This window comes from Manacus vitellinus, unplaced genomic scaffold (assembly GCF_001715985.3).
Source record: "Manacus vitellinus isolate BGI_N305 unplaced genomic scaffold, ASM171598v3 scaffold_72_pilon, whole genome shotgun sequence".
NCBI lineage: Eukaryota > Metazoa > Chordata > Aves > Passeriformes > Pipridae > Manacus > Manacus vitellinus.
Window position 1 is genome coordinate 1,683,594 of NW_021940764.1, and position 20,546 is coordinate 1,704,139.

Sequence of the window (20,546 nt, forward strand, 5' to 3'; positions counted from 1 at the left end):
CGGGCTGGGGGAGCTTGTGTCAGCCCCTTCCCCACGGCAGCATCCCGGCGTGGGGATGCGGTTCCCCACGGATGGTGGCCCCGCGGTGGGGGGAGAAGCCCTGGGAGCGTTTGAACATCTTTGGCGTTTTCGTGGCTTGTCTGTCATTTTCCTCGCTGCTGCTCAGATTTCCTGTTTTGAAAACTGGGCTGAGAGAGCTTTGTTGGGCTCTCAGCAGAAATAAGGTGGTCTGATAAGCACGTTTAGTATCCCATTAGTTTTTGAGGGTTGTGGCTGATTTGGGAGAGCAGCTGGGAATGCCCCCGGATGGATTCACTTTGCCCCTGTAACTTGGAGCCGCAGCGTTTGGAGGAAGCGGCGGGGACAAAATGGACAGTTCATAAAAGGAACAATTGTGCACTGCCTGTTCTAGAGGGCACTTGCTGCCCTTCAAGAACTTTCCTCATCGCATATGCTCTTTATACAGCAAATCTTTATCTTCTGTTTCTGGGCTTTGCCTTTTTTTTTTTTTTTTTGCTTTTTTTTTTTCCTTCCCTACCTTAGTCCAGAAAATGAAACTGGAACAGACATTTCTGGAAATGAACTTGATTGGTGCGGTTGGGAAGATGTGATTCACAGTTATAATGAACAGTGAAATTTGTCCCATTTTTTTAGCAGTTCAGGATTCGAATTGTGTATTTCCTGATTTTTAACCTGTTTACACAGTTTTGCTTGGGTGGGTTTTTAACCCTTCCTATAAAGCATCCATAGTGTTGGATTGCCAAGGCACATCCAAGGTGTAGAAGCAGCTGTTATTTTAGAGGCATCTGATGCTTTACCCTATAAATTAAAAGGTTTAAATGAGCATTATTTTCTTCTTATAATCTCTTTCTGTGCTTGGAAGAACCAGAGCTGTTGTCAATGAAATCTGGAGTTTGGGGAGATCGAGTATTTCCAGGATTGGCCAAAAATAAATTATGGGGTAAAGAATGTTGCTTTTTTTTTTTCTCCTAGTCATGCAGCACGGATGAAAAGCTCTGAATCTTTTAGTCATAACACTCTGGTCCCATGTTTTCCTTTCAATAAAGCATCCAGTGGGAGAATGTGACATAATTGGTTTCTTGGATTTAGAGATCTTGAAATGGCTGGTACAACAGAAGAGAGGAAACTCCAGCAGGGTTATGGTTTAAATACAATAATATGGTGGCAAAGTCATGTTGTTATTACGTGGTAATCTTGCATTTCTCTTTCAAGAAAATGCTCTCTACGTGGTTGTGCTGCAGAACAGGCACTTTTTAAGTCTCATCAGTGGCACAGAATATTAAATGTCTCTCCTTTTTCCTTGCCTTGCATAATCTGAGTGTTGTTCTCCCGTAGCAGCAGAAATGATGGAAGAATTGCACAGCCTGGACCCACGCAGGCAGGAGCTCCTGGAGGCCAGGTTCACCGGGGTCGGGGTTGCCAAGGTGAGTGGGAGTACCTGTGGTAGCAGGTGGGACTTCTTATCCACCCCTGCCTGCACTTTGTTTGGGTGTTTTTAGTTTCTACACGGAGAGTTTGGCTTTGCAAGAGAAGTTTTGTGTCGCCAGTCGTGTTTTGACAACTAATTTGCGTGAAGTGTGTTCAGGAGGAATGAAAATGGGATCTCTACGAGCAGATGTTTCGCTACACAGAAGATTTGGGGCTCTGATGAAGTTCTTAGGAGTTGTTCCATCTTAAGGCACTTTGTGCACCCAAAAAACTCCACTGCAACTTTGTGGAAGTGGGAATCTCCCGTGGCTCTTCCTTTGTGCAGGAATGCCTTGGAGAGCTGATTTGGCCTCTGGTGAGATACAGTTTCCAGTGCAGTGTGTTGGATACAACATGTAACCAGAGTGAATACATTGAGTTGTTCAGTTCTCTGGGGGTGCAGGGCCTTCCCATTTAACACACAAAGTGTTTGCAGGGCAGCTCTCCTGTGTCTGATCCACAACCTGCCAGTAAAATCCCATCTTTATCCTCGTGTACAACTTCTCCCTGGTCAGGAGCTGCCTTCCCTGAGCAAGGCACCTGAGTAACAACATGGTGTGGTTGCCTGGTGTCCTGGCATTAAGCTCCAAGTTCTCCAGGTGTTGGCAGTGTCAGTGCCAGTCTCTCTGAGCAATGAAATGGTGGCAAAACTCATCTTAAAGTAGGTCAGGGACATGGAGGTAATTTTTGAGGGAGATACCAAGTTTTGGACAGCATCAAGGTAGAGGGCAAAGCAACATATCATTGGTAGAAAATTGTCAGAAATCTCCTAGAACTGTGTTGAGGAGAAACGTTGTAGATGCTGCTTTTCTTAGAAAAATGCAAAGTGAGTCAGAACTTGAAAGAGTTTAGTTTGAGTTCATGCTTTTCTCTGCTCTTCAGACAAGGTTAAGTCTTGGGAAGGGAGTGTGAGGAAGCCAAATTCTCAGCTGTAAGACAGTGTAGTAAGGAGGATTAACACTAGAAGTTGTTAAGAGGTAACAATTCTGGTTACTGAAGTAAAAGTGTGGGGATTTTTTCATCTTTGCCCCCTATTCTTAAGACTTTTTAAATCTGAAGTCTTTTACTGCCATAAAACCTTATAGTACTTTAATGTATTGTGATCTTGAAAGACTTGTTTTATACAACATTACAACTTTTCATGTACTTTATCACCTGTTTCTTGCCTTTTTACCCCATTTTGTCACTTTAGCATCTTTAGCTGTACCACTATAGATAAAGCCAAACAACTTTCTGGAATAGCTAAAACTTAAAAGCATAAACACTGTTGAAGCTTTAAAGCAGTGCCAACATGTTCAGTACTTGCAAAGAATGTTAGGAACTATTCCTTTTAAAGGAATAACCTTTAAAAGATACAGGAAAGCAAGTCTTAATTATGTTTCCAATATGTTTGGAGCAGAAAGTACATGCCCTTTCCTGTAGGGGTGAATATTGAGAACTCATTTTTGTTTCTAAAGCATATCCAAGTAAAAAAGCCTCATATCTTAGAGGCCTTACTTTGAGCAAAGCTGTTCTGTTGCTGAGTTTTATTTTTACCTGTTGTTGTGCAGTTTTTACCTTGTACCAGTCAGTAAACTGTTAAAGTGCATTACACTTATTGCAAACAATATATTTATATATTTATTTATTTATTTATTTACTTGCATTCTCGCTAATTTGCACTAGATCAGCCAACCATTGATATGAATTAGCATGACTCTGCTATGTTGCAGCAAATCTTGGTTGCAATATTAATTTCAGCTACTACATTCCCTCCCAGGTTGGTGCTTCAAATTCCCTCCCCACCCCCCCAAGCCTCCGTCCGTCATGCTCCGCCCTGGCTTTGGTAGGTCACCACTGTCTTAAAGGGAATATGTTGGGAAAGCTGTGGGATTCAACTAAGATTTTTTTATTATTATTATTATTATTGTTATTTTTAATTTTTAATTTTTTTATATTTTTTTTTTTTTGCTGGCTCCAATGAAATGTTTGAAGGAAAGAACCAGTGAGTGCCATCTAGTGGGACTGGCCCATCCCCCTGGGATGGAAGGTGTCTGGTGCTGTTTGTTGCATAAAAGGAAGAAATGTCATCTCAGATGCTCCACCATTGGGTGAAGGCAGCAGGCACTTGTGCTGAGCTTCCTGCCTTCCTCCCACTGGGTGTATCTCTCCGTGTGTTTGCTTTGCTTTCTTGAATGTTTAAAAACCCAGGGTATGTTTTTGGACCTGCTAAAGAATTACTTTACATCTTAACACTTCCCCTGTCCCTCCGTGCTAAAGAACAACCACCTCTTGGGAGAAATGGATGAGACTAAGCTGATCTAGAATAAATTTTCAGGCTGGAAACTAGGAAAAAAAAAAAAAGCTTCTAGCCATCAGTCATGGGATTCTGGAAGAGCTTTCCAGTAACAGTAGTAGAGGACAGAAATCCTAAACTGTTTTGGAAACAACTGTGTGCTGTCACCTCCTGTGGTAGCTGAAGGCACAACCCAATGACCGAGGTCATTTTTAGTCCCAAATGCCTCAAAATTCTGTTGCAAGTCTGTGATGAATTTTCTTACTTAGTAGCTGGAGAGTATATTTCTCTAGAAGCTTGGAGTTAATACATGGAATCAAATTTATGAGCAAGGAATGTTTCCAGGCAACTGTTATACTCCTGTGGTTCATCCAGGTCACCAAATAGCTTCAAAAAGCCACTGATGCTTTGGATGTCTGTTCTTGCCATATGGTGAAGTGCCATTCTTCCCCAAATTTGCAGAGCAGGTCCCTGAATGAACACATGACTAGCTGACACCGACTGTTCCTGCTTATTTAGCTCCTGCTTATATTTACTGACTGGGAAAACCTAAGGCATTATCCTGACTGGTCACCTGGGGCATCTTCCTTGGGTCAGGAGGTACAGAACATGGGGTGTTTCTCTAGATAATGTTGTTTAATTTTGTCTGTTCTCAGATAAAATCTGTTCTGTTTCTCTTTTGCCTCCCTTTCCCCTATTTGGGTGCTGCCTTTAGGATGTCAAGGGGATAAACCCCAAAGGGTTTGTGTCATTTCCACAGACTTTTCCTGGATAAGAACTGGAATAAGGAATTGTGATGGGTGAATGTGTACTTGCACACAGGTTTGACCAGGGCAGATCCTCACAGCAGCACATGCATCTTCTACAGGTCTGGTCTTTAAAAGACCTTCAAACCAAATTGTGTGTGTCACTTAATTATAGTTAAACTAAAAATGCTGAAGTTACCTGTAGGGAGAGAAACAGGGATCTTGTACATCCAGCTAACTGTGAATTGAAGAAGTTTGGGTCTTTGGTGCTCCCTTTCCTCCCTCTTTGAGGTAATGCTGCAGAACATCTGCATCCAAAAAGAGAAGTGCTCATAAAAAACCAGCATTTCCTTGCATTAGTTGGGTTTTTACTCTTTCTCTGTCACTTTTTCAGTCTTGGTCTCTTCAGGAACTTACAGGTCTGTGATCTACTTAGCAACAGTTTTAGCAGCAGAGTTACTGAGTTGAGAATTCCTGTTTGAGGATAATCAGGTCTTCCTTGGAGGGAGGTGGTGCTGCCCAGTGATGGTCCTGAGCAGGTGTCACATGCCACCAGAAGAACCTGTTAATAAGAGTTTTAAAACTTAGAGTTTCATTTATCAGCTGCCACAGAATGTGCCAGGACTTTATGCCAGATACTTGAAAATTGTTTGGATGCTTCCCTGTGCAACATTACTTACTTCAAATGTGTTGTCTGGCTCCTGGAGCCCAGAAATAGTTTGTCAGATCTCAGTTCTATTTCTGCCCCCGAGCTGAGGGTTAGGATGAGTTGTGTGACCCTTCTGTCCAGTTTGCCACCAGTAAAATAAAAAATACTGTATTCCCAACCAGAGAGAACTCTTGAGGCAGAATGGGAGCCAGGCAAATCCTGCTGCAAATCTGCTTACCCATCTTGATAAGAGTGGGGGTTACCTGTGAACATCTGAGAGTAGATTAACTTCTCGTGGCAAAAAGACCTCAGTGATTCGGGGATTTCATTATCGGCCATAATACTGAGCTTTTCTAAAAGTCCAATTAAGAAGCAGGTTGTAATTCTCATACTTATGTGATGCTTGAAATAAGATAAGAATATGTTAATTAAACCTGTCTGACACAGTAGCACTGGAGCAGAATAACTGTAAAACCACTCAACCATCTTGCTTTGGTGTGAACCTGTGTGGAGTCAGCACTAACTTTTAGTGGAACTAAGGATTGACTTTTTCCCTTTGAAATCTCCTGATTTGCTACAGAATTCAGAGGAGCTCAAGTTAGCTTGGCTTGAGGTAATGAAGCATCTCTCCATGTCTCCTCCATTTAAACAGCCAGAGAATTTTGCACTGCACGCTCTGGCTGGGCAGCTGGAATTCCTAGAGATTCCTTCTGGACAGCACAAAATGGAGACTACCCAAGTGGGGTTGTGGAGTGATGGATCATTTCTGGGAGCTTGGAGAGGCTGTGGAAATGCACAGGTCATGGGAGGCAGGAGATGGGTGAGGGGGGGAGCCAGGCTGGTGTTGCAGATGGATCTGGTGGGAGCTCTCAGCAGGGTGAGCTGTTTGTGTTGAAGCCTCGGCCATTGTGCCTCACTTGTGGCCTTCCCAGGGGCTCTTGCAAAGGGAGAAATGACTAACCAGCACCTGTGAGTGGCCAGATTGTAAATTCTTGCTTTTGAGTAGGAGTCTCGAAAGCTGCTGCTGCTGCTGTTGCATCCAGCTCTCAACATGGAGGCTTTGTTGTGCATAGGTAGGTCACGGGCTGAGGCAGCACTTGATAGGTGAATCACAAGGGAAAAGAGCCTGCCAGCTTATCTCAGGGAGAAATTCCTTGTGGAGGAGGAAGTGTGTGCTGTTCTTGTGCTTGTCATTTAGGTAAACACTATAGGAGCCATTAGCTTGGTTCAGATGACCCACGTATTTTGAATTTTTGCTGAGCCCCATCAGCGATTCCCTTGACAGGGCGCAGGGGATGAGTGGGCTGGGAGTGATAGCACAGAAGTGCAGTATTATCCCAAAGTGGTCTATGCTAGAAAAGCCAGATGACTTCTGCAACAAAATTCATAAGCCCTTCCTGTGTAAACTATTCCATGTTTATTATTCCCCACTGCTATTTCCCTGGCAATATTCTGGTGTTAGTGTTCTTTGCTAACTTGGCTTTGTTGGGTTTTTTGGTTGTTTGTTTTTTTTTTTTGTTTTGTTTCTTTCCAAAATTCAGGTTCATTCCTTTAATTCCTTTTGTGTCATGACCACTTAAAAATGGTATGCTAAATTAAGTACTGAACATTTACCCAGTGTCAGTTGCTGAGTTAAATATAAACAGTCAGGAATGATAAAATATAAATTTGAAGGGGTTTTTATACACACACTCACTGACTGTTGGTTGAGGGGAGATACTCAGATGTATAGTGTTTCACATCCATGTCTAAACCTGTTGCTATAAGGAGCTGATAATGTGAGGTTAGGTGTGAAATGAGGTATCTGGATGATCAGGAAAACTTGCTTTCCCTTTCTCTTGTGAGAAGAGGTGCAACTGAGCACTAGGCCCTGTTCCTGAAACATCCTGGGTATTGCATCTTTATTGCTTTGAGTACAGCACGTTCTAGTGAACAATTTGTGTTTCCATTGCCAGAATGCCTCAAAACAACTTTGCCAGGTTCAGCTCTTGCCTGTAAAGGTCTAATCCTTTCCAGTAAGAAAGTGGAAGGTCCTCTGGAGGGTAGTGGAGGGAGAGGGAGGCTCTTGCAGTGAAAATGGGTCAAAACATGTCTACAAAGAATTTATTGTGCATTTGTTCACAATATTGATCCATGTGACAGTGAAGTTGCTGGATACCTGTAGACAAGGACAAGCTGTTGTGCTTCCATAGCCAAATACTTGGTTCCTTCTCACCCCTTCTACTACTGCACTGAGTTCAGTTCTACCACACTGTCACTTTAGATTCTACAGGAAGGTTTAAAATAAAGGGAAAAAGGGGGTTTTTTTGCTCTTCAAGAATCTGATCTAGTTCAAGGACTGAACTACTCTTTTGTTGATTCCAAAAGTGGGTTTGATTCCAGCTGCTAGAGCTGAAAATTTCCCACACAGAGGAGTCAGTACAGGTAGTTGTAGTACTGGAAGTGTGAAAAACGTAGTGGATTTTGTATCAGGCATTTTTGCAGCTGCTTGCATCCCAGAACTTTGCATTCAGGGGCAAACTGAGTGGATTTCTTGTATTGAAGAGGATAAATTTGTATTTCTGGAAAAAATCTTAGCATCATTTCTGACTCTAGACAGCCTCAACAGTTTGTTGTCCAGGTGACCCCAGAACATGGTGCATTGTCCTGTGTGAGCAGGACTTTCCCCTTCAACCACAGTGTTCCTGAAAAGCTCCAATGGGGCATTTTGGGAGCAGCTGCTCCTATCCCTTGCTGTCCACGTGCAAAAACAGAGGCAGAGGGACTGAAGCAAAGGTGGAAACAACTTTCACTTTCATCTTCCTCATGTCAGAACCCCGACCTGCCCCTCTGAAACCACAGAATGCTCCCTGGGAGAGATGCTCCTGCCCCTCCCCAACCTCAGCTGGCACAGGAGGTGCTGCAGGGTTTGGGAAGGATTTTGGAGGGCAGCATTTGGGCAGGTTATAAACAAGCTTTCTCATGGGTGTAAGGGTTCACTTTCTGCTGCCACTTCCTATGAGATATTACAGGTTTTTTTAACAGTGAGGCCTTCACGTGGATGTAGCTGAGGTTAGTGTTGGCACTTCTGTTAAATCCTGTTGGCCAAGGAGTAAAATCCCTGGAATAACCAAGAATTGTACCTGTAACATTTGTGAGCTGTCACACTGGGTGGTGGGGAACTTGCTTTGCTTAAAAAGCAGCTATTGCTGAAGAGATGAAACATCTTTCTGGTCCTGAGCTATTTGTGTGATGGCTTGAAGGGATAATGGTGTGGCTTAAAGAGTATAAACCTGCAATTTTTCTTAAAGTAACTTACTTTTAAAAGGGAATCATAAATGTTTAGCTTCTTGAGCTATTCAGGTGTTTGGTTTTCTTATTTTTTTTTTTTTGTGTTGAAGGAACTGAGCATTTTAGGAGGAACAGGTTTGGTATTTAACACTCAGTGTAACACAGAAAGTAAACAGAACTACTTTCTGCACATGCCTGCTTGGAAATTGGGGTTAGTAACAACTAGGTTATATCACATATTAAATTTGATGGTGGTGTTTGTGTCAGAAATAGGAGAGGGAGAACTGGTCCCCTCAAAAATTACCTACTGTGGGGTTTCTCTGTGGTGTTGAGGCTTCTCCCCCAGCCCACCATTGAGTCTTCTGCTCAAAAATATAAGAAGAAGTGGCTTTGCCACAAGGAAAGATTGATTGGTGGGAAATGGTTACTGCAAAATTAAGAATGCTAAAATAGAATGAATCTTGGGGAAAAGATGCTCCCAAGTTATTAATGGAGAGCTGGCTTTATCATGTCATTCTTCCTGTTAATACATTCCATCATTAATTGTGAATCTTGTTTTTATAGCTTTGTCAAATTTGTCTCGATTTTTTTTTTTTGAAGTTACATCTGTAGGAGGATACTTTTGTGTCAGGCTAAAACATGGTGACTTTGCATGATTCACTTTTTCCTTTTAAAACCGGTTTTGATACAGATCTTAAATCATTTTCAAACTGCTTGGATATGTAAAAATGCAGATGTGCATCCAGCAGAGCCTGCAAAGATGCAGCAGGCTCTTGAGGTACCTGGTTACTATTTTGATAAATCTGTTCCAGCCTCTGGAGTTTGTGCTGTGGCCTGGTGGGAGCAGCTGCTCTGTGGGCAGGTCAGCCTTGGGTCCATAAAACAGCCAAGTGGGAAAGATGGTATTGTGGGTACCAGTTGGACTGCTGGGAACACAACTCTCACTTGTGCACTCTCCCAGTGTTAAAAAAAGCATAAAATGACACATTTAAAGAAAAATCAGTGGTACAGCCAGCATCTGATAACAGTAATAGCTGCCTTGCCAGATGGAAGATGCCTCTGAATGCTTAGCCCAGGGTCAAGCAGATGCTTGTCTGAAGAGCTGAGCTTGGAACTCCTGCTACTCAACGAATCAGGAGGTTTTCTTCCCCTCAAACCTTAGGCTGTTATAAATACCACCTTGGCTGTTTTGTGGGTGGGGTTGCATGGAGCAGTGAGTATATAAATTGATACAGAAATATCATTCCAAAGGCTGGAGGAGCATTATCCTGAGAAAAGACTGTCCACTGCCCATCCAACTGTCCTGCTGCAAAGGACCTGTGAAGTTTAGTGCCCCATCCTGTGTGGGGGTGTTGGAGCTGCTGTACCCACAGGACTTAGGCCAGCCCAGAGGTGCAGTGTTTGATAGGACAAGTCTGCCTCGTTTGGAAGTTGTTTCTAACAGTCTTTGCTTGTTTTTCACCAGGGTCCATTAAATAGTGAGTCTTCCAACCAGAGCTTGTGCAGCGTGGGCTCTCTGAGCGATAAGGAATTGGAGGTAAGAGGCTCAACCCCTGGGCTTTTGGGGCTTAACTCATGTTAAGTTCATGATTGAACTCAAAATGTACAAGAAATTGTGTGAGAGTGAGCAACAGTTGTCTTAGTTTTGGGTGTGAGTGGGACTAGTGCAAGTATTTAGTCTGGAGCTTAACCCTGCAGTCTTTGGACCATGCTGGGAAGCTTCCCACTGCTCCAGGCAGGTTTTACCCAACCCCAAATACAGCATTTGTAAAGCTCAGCTTAGGGAATTGGTTTTGCTGGTTTTGGTGTACTTTTGAACCAGTAAAAGCCAGAGAGCACCAATGGAAAAGTTTGCCTTATCTATCAAATATGGGATTTTGCCTAAGTCTGTACAAGGCAGAGTTTTCATGGATCACTCTGTGCAAGTGTGGGGAGGAGAAAATTGATGCTTTGTCCCTGATTAATCTCAGTGCTTTAGGATTAACTATTTAAAAACTCTTGCTAAAGCAGCAAAATTAAGTGTAGAGTTAGATTTTTACTTTAAAATTCCATGTTAATAAAGCTAAATCTCAAGTTTAAGTGCATTTTCTTATGCATTTAAAGAACTTCCCACATGGTGATCAGGTAAGTTTTGGATCATACTTCCCTCTGTTATATGGCAGTGCTGATATGAGTGGTCTAGTGAAGCTCAGTCTTTTGAGAATGCAGTATCTAAAACTCCAGAAGTGCAGTTAATAGTGGAAAAACCGAGTATTCATTCTTATTTTAATTGGGTTGGTTTTTTTTTTTTTTTGAACTTCTGTGGAGAGATTTAAATTGACCAAGCTGACATACTCTAATCTCTCCCATTCCTTGCTTTTTCAGTCTGTAGCAGATAATGTTGTGTGTCATTTTTGTTATGTAAGTACTTGAATGGAAAAACAACTTGAAGTGAATCTCATTAATATGCTCCCAGCTCCATGGAGGCTGTAATGGAGCCCGTGGTGTTACAGTCACGCCAACGCTGCTCAGGAGTTGCTCTTCACTCTGCAGTGAGGAGGCAATGTCACTGACTTCTCCACACACAGCAGCTGGAGCAGCAAGTCTCTACACAGTTATGGAGTTTGCAGTCCCCTCGTTCTAAAAAAGGACCTTGCAGACACAATAACCACCTTTGTCTTAACATCCCCTCCATCCTCTTAGAAAACATGGCAGTGGGTGCCCAGCTGGCAACGTGGGGCTGTAGATGTCCATGTCCACCACCCACTGTGGGGACACAGCCACGTTTAGGCTCAGCTTTATCCCTTTTTATCCTGCTAAAGGAGGGAGATTGATTTCTGTGCTGACTCTGTGCAAGTCTTTTGGCAGAGCTCTTCAAACAGGGGCCTTGAGACTTGGGGTTTGCAGAGAGCATGGAACTTGGGTTTCCCACAGACTCCCTGGCCGTGGCTCTCCCTCCCCCAGAGCTGTGTTTTGCACTCTGTGGTTTTCTCCCTGGCCCCAGGGTGTGGTTTAGTGGTGGCTGCAGTGACTGTAGAGCAGAGAGCTTGGGAATTCTTTGGGACCCTTTGGGATAAGAGATGTTTTTAAAATGACGTTTGGTGATGGAAATGATAAGACCTCTCTCTTTCCAGCAACCTCAGTGAGCTGCTTCCAGCAGTGCTTCCTTATGCTTTCAGCAGGTTTGGCCACAGATGTGACCCTGGTGATGGGGAAAGCACCATGCCAGGGTCTCCTCCACTCCCACGTGTTTGGGCCTGTCAGCCTTGTACAAACAGATAGGCCTGGCACTCTGGAGCCTTTGGGCCTCAGGGATGACACTTCTGGAGCCCTCAGACCTCAGGCATGATACTCTGGAGCCTCCAGCCCTCAGGGGTGACACTTCTGGAGCCCTCAGGCCTGTCAACTATGCTCTGTATTGTGCCTGTGCATAAATAACACTGATTATACATCAATCCACTGGTCAGCTGCCCTTCAGCTCTCTGGTTGCTCACAGAAATGGCAGAAGCAACTAACCCTTGACTTTAGTAACAGCAGCTGAGGAGCAAACCAAAGTCCAGCACCTGTGGCAGGTCTCTCCTGGCTGCTGTCCTGGGGGGCTCTTCCTTGCCTTGTGCAAGGTTGTAATTCTGAACCAGTGGACAGGATAGTTCTTGTCCCCTTCTGCAATGAGCTTTGGGAGGAAGCATTACCTGCAGGCAAGGTGAATTGTCCTGGTAGACTGTGATTGGACTGCAAATTTGGATGTCAGCACTCAGACCTCTCATTGTTATTCCCCTTGTACCAGTGCTATGATCACCTTGAAACAGTTTACACAGATTTTCATAAGTGTTTGAGCTTGCTCTGCTGGCCCTGAGAGGTCACTGGGTAGTAGAGGCTGGATTGCTGCAGCTGAAATAAGAAAAAATTTATTATTCTCCTTGTTAACCGTGTTCTCTCCCTTCTGCAGCACATCAGAAAGTAGCAGCTATTTGAGAGCAGTTGTTTCTTTAAGTACCAGCAGGAGAAACAAATGCACCAGAGAAACGAACTGGCCACTGGGGATATGGAACAGATTATTGTGTATTGGCATTTTCTTTAACTCTTGGAATAACTGCAGAAATGTTAATTTTGAAGTATTGTTTAACAGACTCCTGAGAAAAAACAGAATGACCAGCGGAATAGGAAGAGGAAAGCTGAACCCTACGAGACCAGTCAAGGTAATTCCTGCTCCCACCCTGCTGCAGGGTTGGTAACTCCTTGTGTCCTAGGAAACTAATGGCTCTTCTCCAGGGTGTGTCGGGCAGCTTGTTATAAACTCCTCCATGATGGTGTGTTCTCCTCTGGGAGCCTCGTTATCCTCGCTGGCAGAAAAATACTCCGTTTATTCCCACAAACTCTTGCATTTCCATGGGGCAGGCTGCCCAGAGGCTTCCTATGGCTCAGCTGCAGGGTTGTTTTGGTCCTGCATCACTACCCACACAGCAGCCAGACTGGAGGACAGAGCCTGTGCTCCCTTCCCTGCTTTCTGAGCCTTGTTACAGTAAGCTGTGCCCCAACAAATTGAGAACAAGCTGTGCCCAAGCACAGAGCAGGCCCTGCTGTCCAGAGAGCTCAGGAGAACCTGGTGTGTTCAAGCCCAAGTTCACATTTTCCAGCAGATTTCTTTTGTTCCTCCACAAGAAAGTAGTGAAAATTGTGTTGACAGAACTGCTTTGATAATATTATAATAAGAGAAAAGGGCTGAGTTTTAATGAGCTGGTGTTAAGCCACCACTAATTATCTCTCGAACTCTTATAGGAATGCTTGGGAGAGATCTAATACAAAGTAAGAGAGATCTAATACAAAGTAATTTACCTGAAGGCAGAGGACTAAAATAGCCTTTGCTCTCTCCTTATCTTGAAGGAAATTTTGGAGAACCTGTGCAACAGTCAAAACCTTTAGTGTTTTCTAAGTACTTCAGCAGGTGCAAATGCTGTTTGATTGGATCTGAAATGTTTGGAATTGAGAGTTAATTGAATTGTCGACTGTAGATCCTCCCAACAACAGCACAGGAGCTGTAACCCTGGGGCAGGCTTTTGTTGTGCAGCAGCTTTGTTGTGATAGGTGTTGCACTGAGCAGGGAAAGGAGTGTCAAAATGTAGGAGGAGATTTTAGAATGGCATTGGAACTTCTGTTCTTACAAATACAACTCTTATTTCAATCCTTTGCTTTCCTTTTTAGGAAAAGGCACTCCTAGAGGACATAAAATTAGTGATTATTTTGAGGTAAGTGTCTTTATGTTGTCTGAGAAATCTACCTGAATTCACATCCTGCAAAATCTGTAGAGGGAAATTTGGGATGTGACTTGAGTTGCTGATCCCTTGCTGGGGTCACTGACTGATGATGTCAGCCTGATATGCTCAGATCTGATTAGGCACAGGATATGAGGAAGTTGATTTTTAAATTAACATTTATTTGAACAGTTGCTAAAGCATTTTTTCACTTAAGTCTAGGTTTGAGGTTCACTGGAACCTGGATCTCAGATGAGGATATCTGAGGATGCAAACAATTTTGATAAGAGCTCATGCTGCCTAAGAACCTCCCTGCACAGTCCTCACTGATTGGAGTAGGAAGTTGTTTACAGGGTTCCCTCTGCAGAAAAACCTCCCCTGGGAGGCTGGCAGCACGTGGGAGATGGAAACCCCTCCCCACAACAGTGATGGACATTCCAAAAGTCAATATTCTTTTTTTCATTGCATAGTTTCTGAAGTTTTTCCAGCTCTGCTCAATCCAGGGCTGTAGCTTTTCTCTTAAGTCATTTCTTTATTTTACTGACTAACTTGGAGTCAGAAATTAAGTGCTTGTAAGTGTTTTAATTTTTTCCTGGCTGAAGTTTTTTTATGAGTGGTTCACTGTGTGGTGCAGGGATTTCTGTGCCAACTAGAGCAGTTTGCCAGCTCCTTACCTGTCCTGTCTCTTACCAGTGACTAGCACAGGTGCCTCAGTGGAGCTGTGCCTTCCTTACCACTCCTGTGGTGCACAGGAGACACATCTCACAGGGAAGGGGCTTCCTAATTCTATTCCAGTAAATAATTCTAGTGAATAATTCTATTCTAGTAAATAATTCTATTCTAGTAAATCTATTCTGTTCTAGTAAATCTACTCTGTTCTAGTAAATAATTCTGGTGAATAAATCTATTCTATTCTAGTAAATAATTCTAGTAAATAATTCTATTCTTAATTCTAGTAAATAAAATAATTCTAGTAAATAATTCTATTCTAGTAAATATTCTCGTAAATAATTCTAGTAAATCAGTGGTTTACTAGAATAGGATATATAAGCCAAGGTTTATACATGCAGGTTTATATCTCTTTTGTGTTAAAAAGGAGAATGTACTCAGTGCAAACACCAGGGTTTGTCTGAGGAACTTCTGCTGTTACTTTTGAAAACATCACATGAAATGTTAAGGTTTTCCTCTGAAAAAGATGAGTCTGTGAAGCCTGTAAGGCTTCATTTCTAAGATTGATCTCTCCTGTCTGTGTTAAACTTGGTGAAATGTGGTGTCTGTGTGGGATTCCTGCTGATCCTGTTGTGTCTCCATGCCCAGTTTGCCGGGGGCAGTGGCCCAGGCACCAGTCCCGGTCGGAGCGTGCCGCCCGTCGCCAGGTCCTCGCCACAGCATTCCCTGTCCAACCCCCTGCCGGTGAGTGTTCCTGGGACACACTGCTGGCCTGGCACTGCTGCTGGCCTGGCACTGCTGCTGGCCTGGCACTGCTGCTGGCCTGGTGTTACTTACTGAACCTGGCACTGCTGCTGGCCTGGCACTTCTGCTGGCTGGCATAGCTGCTGCCTGGCACTGCTGCTGGGCCTGGCATAGCTGCTGGCCTGGCACTGGCCTGGCACTGCTGGCTGGCTGGCACTGCTGCTGGCCTGCCACTGCTGCTGGCCTGGCACTGCTGCTGGCCTGGCCACTGCTGCTGGCCTGGCATTGCTTGGCTCGGTGGCTGTGCTAAGGCACAGGTAACACAAGGCTCTGAGCAGGGAGGTGGCTCGTGGTGAGTGGTTTGGCTTGTTCTCCATTTTCAACCTGAACCTGGGCTCTGGGAGTGAAGCCGTGTCCAGGACCCTGGGACAGTGGCTGTTCCAGCTGTGTGTGACATGGATACCTGAGCTTAAAGCATGCAGGATGACTGTTTTTATTTGTTTTTATTAGCTGTGTGCTTACAGAGGTCCCTGTCCTTAGTAAAAGGTGGCACTGACCTATTAGTTATCCTGTAATCCACTGTAGCACATGAACTTCTCCATCCAGTTGGGAGAATGTCTTGTGTTTGTGCAGCTCTGGTCAGGGATATTCTGATCTTGATTGGACCCTTTGGATATCCTGAACATGGTACACACCATAATTTTACTGGGAAGGTCTTTTACTTCTTACCATGTGCATGTGATTTGCAAGGGGCATCAGCCAAAACTTGCAGAGGAATGTGTGTACATGCACAGCTGGTGCTATTGTTTGTTACATAATTCCATTTTGCTGGCACAGCATTTCTGCAAGATCTGGATGTGAAGAAGTAACCAGTATTTTTAAGCCATTTTAGCACAGAGCAGCCAAAGAAATCTGCTTCATTAGCAAAACAATATTCAGAGCTGAGCTCTAGTTTTGACCACTGCCTGGGCTCCCTCTTTAAAAATGTTCAGCTTCTGTTGAGTGTCACAAAAGTCTGGAGCATTGTGGGAAAGGTTGGAATTCCCAAAACCAAAGTCCTTAGGGATTACATTATTCTGCAGAGACCTCTACACAGTTCCTGAATGTACTGAACTAAACCCCAGCACTGAACACTCTGCTCAGAATTCCATGTGTGATTGTTAGATTTCAGAAGCCTTGCATTGCTGCTTGAGGGGGGAGCTTCACACATGCTTCTAGATCCTTTTTAATGTTTCTAAAAATTAAAATACAGCTTGTCAGTTGAATGGCCCTTCCTCCTGTCTTGTATTAATTCACTAATACATCTCTTTAAAGAGAGGGTAGTGAAAGAAATAGCATCTCTGAATGTTGCAGATGTGTGAGGGACTAGAGACAATTCTTTTTTCCAGCAGATGAGATACCCCACAGGTGTTTGTAGTGGGAAAAGTGGATTCTTCCTTTGGTTTTCTTCTGCATTTGTGTGTGTTGAGTAGGTAGAAGTTTGAGTGGAGTATTTCTGATGAATATTGATGTTAGAGTTAGTTTCAGAGGCCAGTTTGTATTCCTCCTTACACAGGTGCTCTTTGTGTTTCTTCTCTTCTTTACTCTTGCAGCTAAACCTGTGGTGTTTGCTTATTCATAACAATTCTGGGCCTTTGCAAGATCTGTCCTCTTCTTCCAAACTGAATGTCAGTGGTTTGAGCTGAGGCCCAAAAAATGGGGATGAGTGGAGAAGGTTGAGTATCTTACCCACTGCAGGTGTCAGTGTGGTCTAGGAAGGGAACAGAGTGTTGAAATGTCTTTCACATGAGACAAAGCTCCTCCAAACCTGAGTTAATCTGTACTGCACTGGAAATTTTCTGCAATCAGAACTTGCAGAGGCATTGTAGTGGCTTCAGGACATCACTTCTTGTCTTCAGATCTCTTGACTGCTTTGAATTGCCTCGTTCCTCCTTTGATCAGAACAATGATCTGCAGGTCTTGAGGCTCTTGTGATGCCACTCTCAGGCACGAGCTCTCTTTTGGGGAAGGAGCACACTCTTGACACTGGTAATGTTAGCCAGGAAATATGCTTCAGGTTGCAATTTAGGCTATTAGGAAAAACTGAAGCCTGACCTGACTGTTTACTTTCCCTGAGGCATTTGCCTGGCCCAGAGTTAGGGCTTGGAAGGACTTGGATGATTATTACCCAGACTGCCAAGTTTTAGCAGCTATGGGCTGGCTTGGAAGGTCAGGACAGGGAGATGCTGAGTGCTGTAATCAGTGCAGCTCAGATGATTCTTGTTCTTATTAAACCCAGTTCCTGGATCACAGTTGGAAAACGAGTCTACTGCAGGAGAAAGGAGCTGACCCTTCAAAGATGTAACAGATCTTTAAAAGATTTGGGGAATGCATTAGTACCCTGTTTACCTTGTAGGAGATGGGCCCCAGCTGTAATGACAGAAATGAGCCTGCCCTGATGTCTGGGTCCTAGACATGGTTAGGTTGCTGCCATTTAGCAGTTCTGACCCAGTTTACTTCCCCAGAATAACACTGTATGGTGACATTAGCTGTTTTAAAGTGAACCTTTCAAAACATCAAGTAGCCCAATTGTGAACACATCGACCAAAAACCTCACTGTAGATTTTTGGATCCTCAACCTGTTGGCTCTGAGACACGCATTTGCGAAGGAAGGGGGCTTTGTTCAGCAACGAGGAATTCTGTCCTGTGTGTTCATTTGTTAGGTTGGTGGGGTTTTTTTAATTGTTCCCTCTATTCCCCCTTTGCTGCCTGCCCTTGGAGCAATCCCCCCAGGACTGGAGTTATCACACCCTCACCACGCCGCCTGCTCATTCCTGAGCTGCTGCTTCGCTGACCACAGTTTTTGGCGAGACTAAGAAGGAACTGCTTTTTTTTTCTTTTTCAATTTAAAACAACCCCCCCCCTCCCCAAAGCCCCCAAAGTAGTTGACTGTGTGTTTTGTGCCTGTGTTGCAGCGGGGGGGAGCAGCAGCCGCTGTACGGGGCAGACGGCGGCGCAGCCAAGGAGCCGCAGGAGGAGCACTCAGCGCTGCCCACGCTGATGTCGGTGATGCTGGCCAAGCAGCGGCTTGAGAATGAGCAGCTGGCACAGAGGGGAGGTGGCCTCTGCTTTACTTTTGTCTCGGTGAGCAGCTCCCAAGAGATTTTTGAGTCCTTAAAGGGATGTCTAGTTGAGGGATGGGGAGTTGAGAGCTTTTCTGCAGCCTGGGTTTTGCTGACCCAGTCTGTCGTCTTCTGGTAAGTTCATCTCCCTTGTGAAGAGTTGTAGGTGCCAGGCTCTGCTCGTTTAATAGAAGTGTGAGTTTCTAGTTAACAACTCAAAAAATCTTAGATCAGAATGATACCATCTGAGAGGTTAATCTGATAGATGCACAAAAGCAAAAGAATGAAGTATAGTCTCGCTGTGAGAAATGTTTGGTTTGGCCTCGCTTAATCTCAGCTGACATGAATTATATCAGGCTTTTAAAAGCTTTGTCTTCAGCAGGTTGGGCCAGGCTTCTTGAAGCAAACTGACACTCTTGTTTTACTGAACTGAACCTCTAGAGCCTTCTTAAACCTGAACATGAGAGTGTGGTGCAGGCCAGGCTGCAGCCCTGTGTGTGTGCACGGGCTCTGTGGTCGTGCTGAGGGACATATAACAATACACAACTTTCTTTTACAGGCCCAGCAAGGCAGCCCATCTTCTACCGGATCAGGGAACACTGAGCATTCCTGCACTTCCCAAAAACAGATTTCCATCCAGCACAAACAGTCACAGGTATAGCTCACTAGATGATACAGCTCTTGGGTGTGAGGTTGAAGCTTGATGCAGTTTGTCTGCCGTGCCTCTGGTAGTGGACATGATGTTTCCAGTGGAAGAGCCAGTATTCCCAACTCAGTCTGTACCTACTGAGTGAAGTAAATCACTCTGAACTTTGTTCCTCATCTTGTAAAGGATGTTTTCAGTTGCTACTGCTGGAGTTTGTCCAATCTACTGCTGAGGCTTTTCTGTGTCAATGCTGTGGGCAGTTCTTCAGCTGTGTGTGACTGTGCTTGGGAGAGGAGCATCTCAGCCCTGTCTGTGTCAGCTCTGTGCTATCCTCAATGTTCTCTCTGGAAGTGAAGGTGTGAAGGAGACCTGAGTGGTGGTTGGGAATGCCTCTGTTCAGGGTCCTGGGTGCATCTGCATGGCTTACAGTACAAATAGCCACAGTCTGGCTGGAAGATCTTTGGCCTCTGCAGAGTTCACCCCTGGAATAGTTTGTCCTGTCAAGGTGGAACATGATGTGTTCCTGACAGTGCTTCCCAGCAACTTCACTGACCTGGAGTCAGGAAGAGGAGTAGCTCTTCTGACTGTACTGGTGTCTTTTTGGTGCCTTTTACATTAAGATTCTTTTATCTGTGTCATCTTCTTCTGTTGCTTACCAGGATGTTCAGCTTTATCTGCGATGCACCTGGCTTATTTCTTCTCCAAGCCTGCTTTTAATCTTCTTTGGATTTTCATCTCTGATCTCTCTGTGTCTGACCCTTCCCTTGAGCAATTTTTAAGCAATCATTTCCTCACACTGGTCTGTGTCAGAGATGATTTGGTTGCTGGGAAGGTCTGGTTTCCATTCCCCCAGCAGGTGGTACAAGTTCTTTGTGCACCAAGGACAGCAATTCCATCTCTGGGAGTACTCACTTGCTCAGGCCTAAGCTCTGTCATGTCAGTAGGGTCACATTTGTTGTCTGTGTTGTTAAAATGCTGGTCTGGGAAGATCCATGTTTGCTGCTGTTTTCCCTGGGGAATTCTTGTGTGAGAACGATGCCATAACTCAGGAACCTGCCAGAGAAACCTTTCAACCTTTGCTGTCCCAACACCCACACTTCAAATAGTGGGTTTTATTCCATTAACATCTATTTTATTCAAATAGATGTTCTTACTCTCTCCTCTGCTTAACATGCCCACAAGGTCCATCTTCTTTGCAAGACATGTTCTGAGCAAGCTTTTTGCAGCTGTCCAACTTCATTATATTCTCCAGAGGTCTGGATGTAGGATACACTTATGGGAAAGAATCCAGGAGGATGCTTGGCTGCACGATGAGGACATGTACACATTCGTGGGTTTCCCCTTCCAAACCTGTTTGGAGTTGATAGAATTTAGAAAGGGGAAAAAAAGATAATCTTCAGTGATTCCCAGCTTGAATCCCTGGTGGCAGTGACAGGAGCAGGATGTGATTCCCTCAGTGTTGGGCCCAGGTGCTCTGAGGCCGTGTGGGTTGGGATGGAGTCACATGGAAGAGTGTGGATGCTCAAACAGCCTTCATCTGCCCCAGGGCAAGCGTGTCTGTGCCCTTGGCAGAATGAAATAACAGCTACCAAAGAACCTTTCTGCTGCTTGGCCTCCAGCTGCAGCCCAGGTTCTCCACACACCCCCTGCCTGCTGCCCTCCCTGACAAAAGCTTTTGTCACACGTGCCTCCTGCAGGCAGGAAGCATTAACCAAGTTAGGGCAGAG

The 20,546-nt window shown here is 44.4% G+C and overlaps 1 protein-coding gene across 1 annotated transcript in view; it reads left to right on the forward strand.

Moving 5' to 3' along the window:
* The first annotated feature begins 769 nt into the window (after positions 1–769).
* The window catches only part of TLK2 (tousled like kinase 2), a 42,742-nt gene continuing 22,965 nt past the window's right edge, over positions 770–20,546 (forward strand). The window contains exons 1-9 of the mRNA XM_029964488.1: positions 770–961; positions 1,357–1,445; positions 3,248–3,313; positions 9,894–9,965; positions 12,537–12,606; positions 13,610–13,653; positions 14,977–15,078; positions 18,040–18,195; positions 18,733–18,828. Coding sequence (XP_029820348.1) covers positions 901–961; positions 1,357–1,445; positions 3,248–3,313; positions 9,894–9,965; positions 12,537–12,606; positions 13,610–13,653; positions 14,977–15,078; positions 18,040–18,195; positions 18,733–18,828 — 756 coding nt within the window. The 5' untranslated portion in view covers positions 770–900. The remainder of the gene's footprint in view (positions 962–1,356; positions 1,446–3,247; positions 3,314–9,893; positions 9,966–12,536; positions 12,607–13,609; positions 13,654–14,976; positions 15,079–18,039; positions 18,196–18,732; positions 18,829–20,546) is intronic.